Genomic DNA, 11,236 nt, shown 5'->3' with positions numbered 1-11,236 from the left:
TAGAGAATTTAACAAAATTCCTCAGTCAACTGAAAAGTACTTCCTGACTTACTAACTCAAAGGCATTTGAGCCACACTAATAGGAGAAATCTAAGCTTTCATTAATGCAACCAATTATTTGAAATACTTACAGATCTATTTTTTTTAAATCTCCACAAAACATTTCAAATTTGTGATTGTGCTAAAGAGCTAGAAAAGCAACATAGCCAATGTCTCCATATAAACATTCAGATCCCATCAGAGTTGGTAGCATTTATTTTTAAATAGGAAAGTTTGTAGATAATATAAAGCAGAAAGTGATAGTTGACAAATTGGATGGCCAAATTAGTATCTAAAATGTTCTGGGCAGGCAAAATATCTTAAAATAAAATTTCTATGTATTTATATGTATTCCATAGTCAATGTTCTTTACCTGATTAGAGAAAATATTTCTGGGATTACTGTAGCAAGATTCTTTGAAGTTACCTTTTAAGCCAAGGGGAAAAAGAAAGTGGTAGCAATATAATATCCTCCATAGATTTTATGTGTGTGTGTATATATATATATATATATATATATATATATATATATATATATATATATACACATACATACACACACACGCACACACATAGCTTCTAAATACTGAGAGAGAAAAAAACTTTTCTATAATGCTAATGATGGGCAAAAGATGAAATTGTCTTTTCTCTTAAGAATTTTATTGATAGGAAGAAATAAAAAACAACTATGAAACAGCAATGAGCAATAGAAGATAGCATGGAATTAAGTTTTCCATTTAAGGTAATGTTGGGATGTAGTGGGAAGACTGCTAAACCTAGGTTAGAATTATGGCCCTGCCACTTTTTGACTATTAATTTGGTCAAATCCTAATGTCTAGGCCTGAATTTACTTATCTATACAATGAGGATTGGATTATATGGCCTCTAAGGGCCTTTCTAGCTCTAATATGTACTTATGAGAGGTGGCATGATATAGTGGACAGAGTCCTGTGCTTGGAGTCAGGAAAACCTTGGTTCGAATATTTCAAATTGTCTTATGGCATACAGATGTTCAGGGAAGATTGGTACCTTTGTGTGAGGACCCCAAGCCCTCTTCATGGCTGCTCATTCACCCTTGATATCCACCTGATTTATCCAACTCTCACCTGTGGCTACAAGAAGCTGCAGCATTCACAGAAGTCACACCACAATAAACCATTTCAGCAGACAGTAAACTAAGATGAGGGTAAAGACAGGCTTCAAACCTGTCAGTGAGTCAGGGGGAGGTGTCTACCCTAAACATGTGAGAACTTCCACTAGTGTAATGGGAAATTGAGAATAATTTGTTCCCATGGTCATGAAGGCAGGTGAAGAAAGGACTATGGAGCACTTAGACCTTGGTCAGACATGAAAGATACCAAAGTCATCCACTGCTTCCTGGGATATCAACAATGATGCAGACATTGGCCCTTCCATTGGACTTTGAAAGCTAAGGAAGAGAGTGATGACTTTGTACAACTCTGCCTCACTCAAATCCAAGTCCCACACATGTCAAGATATCACCCCATCCACTGTGTCACCTAGATGCCCCATGATGACATCTTTAGAGTTAAACTAAGGGGTGAGGGGAATGCACTGGGGGAGGGGGAAGGGCAGAGGTGAAATCCTACATGAAAGAAACAGGAAAAGGCTTATGGAGTGGGGGAAGAGATGGGAGAGGAGAAAGGCAGTAAATGAATTTTACACTTATCAAAAAAGGCTCAAAGACCTTAAACTCATCAGAGTTGCCTCCAGGAGGAGTTAACATGCACACCCAGCTGGGTGGAGTAAACTGTTTGATCTGGGCAGTAAATGAGCCTAACACTAATCAGAATTGGCTCAAAGACCTCAATCTCATTAAAATTGGCTCAAGGAGGGAATAACATACACACTGAATTGGGTGGAGTAATCTCCGTAACCTTACAGGAAAATAGGAGGGGAAGGGGATAAAGAGAGGGGGGCAGCAGTTGCTGCCTGCCTTGGAGTTTCTCTTGCTTTATCTCTGGTCCTCCATGGCCTCTCAGAACCTGCGACCTGGCTGCTGCCAGTGCTGCAACAGCGTCCCATAAGGGGGTTAAGCCTGGGGCGGGCGCGGCCCGTGGATCCGTGGGCAAGCAGTTACAGTTGGAATTGTTGACCCTAATGATGTCTAGAGACAAAGAAATTTCTGACTTCCCAGAGTCTGACAATATCTTCAAATGGGTTGGGACCATCCATGGGGCTTTTGGGACAATATATGAAGACCTGAGGTACAAGCTCTCCCTGGAGTTCCCCAGTGGCTACCCATATAATGCTCCCACTGTGAAATTTGTCACACCTTGTTACCATCCTAATGTGGATACCCAAGGCAATATCTGTTTGGACATCCTCAAAGACAAATCAGCTCTGTATGATGTCAGGACCATTCTACTATGTATCCAGAGCCTGCTGGGAGAACCCAACTTTGACAGCTCATTGAACACACATGCTGCTGAACTTTGGACAAACCCCACAGCTTTTAAAAAGTACCTGCTGGAGGGGCAGCTAGATGGCGCAGTGGATAGAGCACCGGCCCTGGATTCAGGAGTACCTGAGTTCAAATCCAGCCTCAAACACTTAACACTCACTAGCTGTGTGACCCTGGGCAAGTCACTTAACCCCAATTGCCCCGCAAAAAAAAAAAAAAAAAAAAAAAAAAAAGTACCTGCTGGAAACCTACATGAAGCAGGTGACTAGCCAGGAGCCCTGACCCCAGCTGCCCAGCCTATCTTCCCTTCATCTTGTTCATATGTGTATGTGTTTGCATGCATCTTTTCCCCTTCCTCATAACCTGTCTTTTCCCTTCTGTACAGGACTGTATCATACTGTTTTCCTTTTTTCTCAAACTCTAGTCCAGCCCTTAACATTAATGTATAAATAAATTTGTTTTCGTTTTCAAAAAAGGGGGGGGGCAAAAAATGGAAGGGCAGATTGGGGTAGGGGACAGACAGAAGCAAATCCCTTTTGAAGAGGGATAGAATGAAAGAAGATGGATAATAGAATAAATATCTTGGGGAAAGGAAGAGGATGGAAGGGAAACAGTTAACAATAGTAATCATGAAAAAGAGAAAAGCAGTAAAAATTGTACCAAAAATATTTATAGCAACTCTTTGTGGTGGCTAAGAATTGAGAATCAAGGGAATGTCCATCAATTGAGGAATGATGGAAGAAGCTGTGCTATATGATTGTGGTGAAATGGTCTTGTTCTATAGGAGATGACAAAAAGGATGATCCCAGAAAAACCTGGAAAGTCTCATGAACTGATATATAGTGAAGTCAGCAGTGCTGGGAGGACATTGTGCATAGTGACAGCAGTATTATTCAATGAGCAATTGTGAATGACTTAACTATTCTCAGCATGCAAACATCCAAGACAACCCCAAGGGATTAATGATGAAGCTTACTATCCACCCCCATAGAAAGAACTGTTAAAAAGAGTGCTTGTGGATTGTACATATATAACCTGGTTGCTGTCTTGTGGATGAGGGAGGAAAGGGAGGGAGGGAGAAAATTTTGGAACTCTAAATCTTATGAAAATGAATGTTGAAAACTACCCTTACATGTAACTGGAAAAAATAAAATAAATGTTTGTTGCAAAAGATATCACCCCATGATATCATTGGTGGTGCCCTTTGAAAACACAGGACGATTTTGTGTGTATGTGACTTCCTGTCCTGCTTTATTACACCTCATCCAATGGCTTTCAGAGATGTTCCTTCTTGTGCTATATTTTAGAATGATTGATTGAGCACATTATCACTTATTTGAGTAGAGTATGTGTGTGTGTGTGTGGGGGGCAATTAAATCAATCAATCCCACCCTTGTACAAACCTTTTCCCTCTTTGCTTCCTTATTTCCAAACTATAATTAATGATGTTTAAACATTTTCCCTTTTGTCTATATTCTCATTGAATTTAGAGAATATCAATTTTACATTGACTTAGTTTGATGAGTTTCATCAAGTTTATTACAGGATTTCACTATTTCTCATCTTCTGCCACAATGCTGGCACATTAATGGAAATTATCTTCATCATTTCCAGTTTGCTTATGTGCAGTCATGAAGATTATAGGAGACATAATGTGATAATTGAGAGTTGATCTTATGAAGGACATTGACAAGGTGAAGAGCATTTAAGGAACACAATCAGGATAGCAAGTGCCTTTTAAGGAGGCAGCTAGGTGGCTTAGTGGATAAAGCACGGGCCCTGAATTCAGGAGGACCTGATTTTAAATCTAACCTCAGACGCTTGACGCTTCCTAGCTGTCTGACCCTGGACAAGGCACTTAACCCTCATTTCCCTGAAAAAAAAAAAAACAAAAAGCAAGTGACTTTTAAGATCATGCCATATAACGATAGGTTAAAGAAGGTTGAGATGTTTAGCTTAGAGAATTGTCATGATACATATCTTAAAGAACTTAAAGCCTTATTAATTATAAGAAAGAATATACATCTGTTTACCCATGATGAATAGAACTAGGAGTGGGTAGAGGTTGATGCAAACTTTAGCTTGATGTAAGGGGTAAGTATTTGGGGAACAAAACTTCCTAACAATAAGAAATACCCAATGGTGTCCTTTGGGAAGTTGCTAGGTTCCCTTTTACTAGAAGAATTCATGAGATTCTATGAATTAAAATTTGGGGGGGATGTTGTCAAGAAGATACATGCTAAGGTAAAGGTCAGAGTAGTAAATGTCCTTTAAGCTCCTATTAAATACTGAGAATATGTGGTTCTGTGAAATAATGGTCTTATTTTGTTTTGTACATAATGAACCTAATGTCACCAATTCCATTTTTCCTCAGTCTCTAAGGAGTAGTGAATCATTCTTTCTTTAACTGAAAATCTTCATCTTTTTTGGTTTTTTATTTTTCAATGTAAACATTCCTGGGCTTCAATTCTTTCAATAGTGTACCTATTTATTGGTCAGAGAACAAAGATCACACATAGCAGATAAACAATAAAACCAATGTTTGCATATCATTTAAAGAGGGACTGTATGATTCTTGTTTGCAGTTGTCCTTATTTTGATCATTTTGCCTTGGACCCTACACAAGCAGATATGGACTCAATAGTAATGAAGGGGAATTTCATAATTTTAATCTGTTATAAATAATTAATTATTATAAGGTAGTTTTTTTTCTTGAGATTAATTTGTAGATAAGGACTTAGACAACAGTCTTACACTGAGCATAAACTCAAAACCTTTTAAAACTGGTAGTCATTAACACCACATATCGCCCACTGAAATGAGTGAGTTGACTAGTAAAAAGGAAAACATTATTAGCTCACTGCCTATGACATCCTCTTCCTCTTACCCATTTCAATCTTTAATATTTGTTTGGTTCATAGTCTGTTGACAATTGTCCCTTTTCACTTTCTCTCTCCCTTGGAATTTGCCTTTTAGCCCTGAACAGATATGTCACAGATGCTGGAACATGGAAGTGATGAATAATGAAATAGGCATATTTAGGTCTTAAAGGGTAGTATATGTGAACATCTCTAAACATCTTGCACTCACAAGATTATTTCCAAGACTAGGCATATTCATTTTGGGATTATATGGTTGCATATAATGAAGAGAATGAATAAATAAATACAGAAAGGTATCCTGAAACTAAGGCTCAGGCTTGACTGTGTCGACCATATGCTTTAGGTACTATATGTTTAGATTTCAATATTTCTCCTTTGGTAGGAAGATGTGTGCACTCTCTCCTGAGACTGCATGGAGGTGTCATTTGCCACATAGAGAAACAAATGGAGAAGAGCAAAATGAATAGTGACTTTAAAAAATCCATTAAATCATAAATTCTTCCTGCTCAGTGACCAGTGAGAGGAGAACTTTGTTATGCCGAAATCTCCCTACTCTTTCACTGAGTCATATGTGATTGGCCCAAAGTAGCAAAAGGATTCATCAGCATTGAGATAATTTATGGTCAGTTGGAAGGAAGCAGGGAAGCTCTGTACACACTGTTTTACATATGTAAATAGAATAATATATTGTAGCTATTGATGGATTTGCATGACTTTGCAAAATATCCATTACCCCAAAATGTTTCCTGCCACTAGAATTTCATAAAATCATTCTCTCCTGATTTCACAAATAAAGAAAACTAAGGCACAGAAAGTTTGTTACTTGGCCACAATCACACAACTAATGAATAGGCATATAACTCCAGTAATCTTTTTTTTTCTTGTGTGTGTGTGTGTGGCAATTGGGGTTAAGTGACTTGCCCAGGGTCACACAGCTAGTGTCAAGTGTCTAAGGCCGGATATGAACTCAGGTCCTCCTGACTCCAGGGCCAGTGCTCTATCCACTGCACCACCTAGCTGCCCTACTCCAGGAATCTTTAGAACACAACATGGTACCTCCCTTCATCATTAAAGATTCATACATTTTTCAACAACTAATGAGTTCCAGGATTCCTTGTTAAAATATAAGTAGTAAAAGACTGTAGCATAGCATTTCATCATTAATTAAATTTTAGTAGAGATTTGCATAATGCAGTTGAAAGAACACTGGCCTAGGAGTTTAAAGAACTTGAGTTCCAATTCTGCCACTAATCTACTCTGGGACCTTGGCCAAGTACTTTTATAGATATGAGTTTCAATTCATTTGAAAACAAAATGGATGAAGCTGACAATTTCTAAGATCCCTTACAGATGCTAATTTTATGCTATAATTAATTTATCATTTTGTTTTCCATCATGATAAGTAGCTGAGAGAGAATGAGATTTAGAGGAATATCTGTTTCAATAGGAGACAGACTCAATGAACGGGGCTTGTAGAGATGGTAGAGAAGAGACTAGAACAAGGTATTACATGGAAACAATCAGAAATCCGGAAATGGAAGAAATCTTAGAGGTCACATTGTCTATTTAATAGGAGCTCATGTCTCATGATTCCAGATTCAATTCATTTTCTACTATATCATGCTATCATCCTGATGGAAACATGAAAGCAATGGGTGCCTAGGGTGGAACATGGAATATAAAAGGATTGAGCATAGTATTAAAAGGAGATGTTACATACTTCCCATGGGATCCTTGGATTCATTCAGCTTCCTATATTTATTTATACAAACAACATCTGCATGTGTGTGTGTGTGTGTGTGTGTGTGTGTGTGTTTCCTTTGGAGTAATAAAGCTGTTTTCTTTGGGGTGTTGAATATTAGCCAAGATGTTTGAAATGCAATTATTTGACCTGAATCTCCAGAAATATTGGTTGCATTTTAACTGGACCTTGTGAATTATGCATGCAGTTGGGTTGCATTATTTAGACATTACTTGTAAACTTGGCATTATTATTTCTGAGCTGCAAATAGTGCTTTTACTCAATTCATAAAAACAAAGAAAAATCATTAGGACAGTTATTTTTTTCCTCTAACTGACATTAATTGCCATAGAGCATAAAAACTGTCTGAGGTTGTGAAATAGCTGATTCACTGTTAATATTTTCCAGTTTCCAAACTAACTTTTGGGAGTAGCTATGCTATGGATCATTTCTGGTTTAATTTTCTACCATTTGTTCAGCCTTATTGAAGGAATTGGGCTCTTCCTTTATTTCCTATCTCTCCTTAAAGAGTTTCCACCTATAAAATGATGTAAGACTGTTGTGCAAATAACATCAGCATTTTCTGATCCTACAAGATAACAATAAAATAAGTTGTACCTTGTATGGCACATCAATAGGAGAGGGCAGAAAGCAAGCTCCCCAAACAGAACTGTTACTCATGAATGTTTTATAAGGTGCATGCTTAATGGATAGTGCTGGTTTACTCTAAGGATGATTGCAGTTGGTTTTCCTTTCTCTCCCTTTCATTTTTAGCTATATAGTGAGTTAATCAACCTGCCATGTGAGATCATGAAATTTTGCAAATCTTCCTTCCTGCTATCCAGATCTTTCAGAGAAAGGAGAGTTAACTCTGAGATGCTTCAGAATGCAGAATTTTTTTTAAAAAGAAGCACCTGGTAGCAAGCTTTAAAAAAAAATCCCATTTTGGTTTTTCCCAGCTCCCCCTCAATATTTTATATTTTATTTGATAAATCAAGATATATATAGATATATCTATATATGTATATATAGATATATGTATGTATATGTATATATACATATATATACACACATACATGTACATACATATATGTGTGTTATGAAGATATATACACACACATATATATAGTACAAGAGTTTTATGTTCAACAACACTTTCTGCTAGGAAAGTTCTTTTAAAACAAAGTAAAGCATATATAAAGGCTTTTTCTCCATCCTTTTTGTTGCCATCAAATTTTAGTAATTAAAAGAAATTCCTCTAATACTTTCCTCTGATATCTCACCATTGAACAAGGTCACCCTGACTTCATTAAATCTAAGGCGGGTTTTTGTGGGTTGGTGGGGAGTGAGGCAGCAGCACCATGAAGGCCTCAGGCACCCTGAGAGAGTATAAGGTAGTTGGAAGATGCCTGCCTACTCCCAAGAGTCCAGTGCCACCTCTTTATCGGATGCAGATCTTTGCTCCTAATCATGTTGTAGCAAAGTCCCGATTCTGGTACTTTGTTTCCCAACTGAAAAAGATGAAGAAGTCTTCTGGAGAAATTGTGTACTGTGGACAGGTCTTTGAAAAGACCCCTCTTCGTGTGAAAAACTTTGGCATCTGGCTGCGCTACAATTCCAGGAGTGGGACCCACAACATCTACAGGGAGTACAGGGATCTGACCACTGCTGGTGCTGTCACTCAGTGCTACCGAGATATGGGGGCCCGTCACCGTGCCAGGGCCCACTCCATCCAGATTATGAAAGTGGAAGAAATTCCTGCCAGCAAATGCCGCTAGCCTGTAGTCAAGCAGTTCCATGTGTGGTAAAAAAGTTTTTAACAGTCGGTTAGCGATAATGGAGAGATGCCAGTTTTTGAAGGACCACCCTTTTGGGGAGGAGACCGATGACCATGCATGCCCAGCTGCTAAGCACTCCACTTCCGGGGTGCGAGCTTAAAAGGCAAGGAGAGAACGGAAGTGAGATCTCTTTTCGGCTCTCCTTGTTCACTGGCTGCACTGCACACACAGAGGCTGATGGAGGTTGGACTCGGCCCGGCTTGCCGTAACAGCACGTGCTTGACGCGGTTCTCCCCCCCAAAGGTGGCCTTGGGCTTTTGGTGAGTTTTATATGGAATATAGACTAAACTTAGACTTAAGACTATTTGTTTGTATTTCTACTTTCCTATCCCTCTAATCAACATCACCTTGTAATTTCCAAACAATAAAAGCTCTAACTAGAGATCAGAAGCTTCTTCCATTTACTAGCCTGGGAGATAAATAAGGGAAAAAGTTAAAAGGGGAGGTTAATGCTCTAGTATCCAATTTTAAATCTCACATACGACTCCAAAATCAAGTTCCCACTGCCCCACAGAGTCCTATGGCACCAGCACAAGCCACGCTTCACTACCAAGAGGCCCAACACCTTCTTCTAAGTGCAAAGATGAAGAGGCCCATGTTGCATTCATCTGTTTAAATAAATCTCCCAATTGGAAACCTGGGGAAAAAAAATCTAAGGTGGGTGAGTATAAGATCTCTTATGTCCTAATGAGTTTGAAACATTTTGTTATTGAAATAACTAGCCTTATTAAGTTCACATTATCCAAGATATCCCAACTAGATAATGCATTTTCAACATAATTCTTGAATGTTTCAGCTCCAATCGTAGAGGAAGTGTCCACATAAATGAAATGACTAATCCTCTAAAGTTAAAAAGGCAGGCTATGGATAATGAAATTATATTTACATTGAATTTTCAAATGTTGATATGGACAAGATATTGTCATTAAACATAGAATCACCAAATTTCAGATATGGAAGGGACCCTGGAAGCCATCTAATCCAACCTTTGCTCAATAAAAAAGCCTCTTTATACTGTACCTGACAAGTGATTATCCAGTCCTTGCTTGAAGACCTCAGGGGGCATGGCTCTACTTTTTGAGACAGTCTATTTCTCTTTTGCATACTTCTGGTTGTTAGGGAGTCCTCTTTTGCCTCCCTCCAGCCTTCAAAGAACCAAACTGTCCTTCTCTGCAAATCCTTCACACGGCTTCTTAGCCCTGTAATCAAAGAGAACAAGTATATTCACTCTCCCATTTGAGAGTCCTTGAAATATTTGATGACAACTATCACGGCATCTGTCTTATCTTCTTTTGGTTAAACATTCCTAGTTCCTTGAATTGATACTAACAAAGCATATACTTTAGGCTCTTTAACATCCTAATTTTCCATCTCTGGATGCCATTGTATTTATCGATGTTCTTTTAAAAATACAGTACCGGGGTGGCTAGGTGGCTCAGTGGATGGGGCGCCAGCCCTGGATTCAGGAGTTCCTGAGTTCGGATCTGGCCTCAGACATTTGACACTTACTGGCTGTGTGACCCTGGGCAAGTCACTTAACCCCCATTGCCTCCCCACACACACACACACACACACACACACACAAAATACAGTACCCAGAAGGGGCTATGGATACTCCAGATATAATCTAATCAGTCATCTAATGATCATTTAATTGCCAAATCTATTCCCCTTTTTCAGTCTTCATTTCTTTTAACTTCTTTGCAGTCTTTGACAAGACTGATTGTACTACTCTCCTTGATAATTTATTCTGTCCAGGTTTTATGACACAACAAGGTCTGGGTTCTCCTCCCCCCAGTCTTCTAACTCCTTTTTTTTTTTTTTGTTAATTTGCTGAATCTTTGTCAAACTGTATAGGTCACTCAAAGCTCTGTTCTGTGTCTTCTATTCAACTGATAATTTCATCAGTTTCTATGGTTTCAGGTGACCTCTCTACTTGTCTAGATATAGATTCTATCCTGACCTCATGTCTCAAATGTTGACCTATTTGACATCTAAAACTAGACAATCCATAGATATTTCAAACTCAACATATCCAAAACTGAACTTACTCTTTCATCCTTACATTCCCAACTTCTCTAAAACGATTGAGGGTACCACTATCTTCCAAGTTACCCAACCTCACATCCTCAATTCACTTTCATAGAGTGTCAAGTTCTGTTGTATCTATTTTCCTAACATATCTGGTACACACCCCCTTCTCTCTCCTTGCCCACAACTACTAATGTATAGGCCCTCATCATTGTATGCCTGGGCTATTGAACTAATCTGTTCAATGGTCCCCTTGCCATGTGTCTCCTTAGTCCAATGCA

General features: G+C 38.6%; 1 protein-coding gene and 1 pseudogene across 1 annotated transcript; both read left to right on the top strand.

Annotated features, from left to right (window-relative positions):
* Positions 1–783: 783 nt before the first annotated feature.
* On the top strand, positions 784–2,745 carry LOC122728984 (ubiquitin-conjugating enzyme E2 C-like). Its single transcript, XM_043967665.1, has 3 exons — positions 784–818; positions 2,042–2,535; positions 2,711–2,745. The coding sequence occupies exons 1-3, from the start codon at positions 784–786 to the stop codon at positions 2,743–2,745; spliced, it is 564 nt and encodes a 187-aa protein (XP_043823600.1).
* A 5,702-nt stretch (positions 2,746–8,447) lies between these two features.
* Positions 8,448–9,499, top strand: LOC122729478 (annotated as a pseudogene).
* The last annotated feature ends 1,737 nt before the right edge of the window (positions 9,500–11,236 follow it).

Source organism: Dromiciops gliroides, chromosome 5, assembly GCF_019393635.1.
Source record: "Dromiciops gliroides isolate mDroGli1 chromosome 5, mDroGli1.pri, whole genome shotgun sequence".
In the NCBI taxonomy this organism is placed as follows: Eukaryota; Metazoa; Chordata; class Mammalia; order Microbiotheria; family Microbiotheriidae; genus Dromiciops; species Dromiciops gliroides.
This window is presented reverse-complemented; position numbering and strand designations above follow the sequence as displayed.

Coding starts and splice junctions, on each gene's coding strand:
- LOC122728984 (XM_043967665.1), top strand. CDS start 784: ATGTTGGGATGTAGTGGGAAGACTGCTAAACCTAG. Junction 819..2,041: donor GGGAAGACTGCTAAACCTAG/GTTAGAATTATG, acceptor ATGGCCTCTCAG/AACCTGCGACCTGGCTGCTG. Junction 2,536..2,710: donor TAAAAAGTACCTGCTGGAGG/GGCAGCTAGATG, acceptor ACCTGCTGGAAA/CCTACATGAAGCAGGTGACT.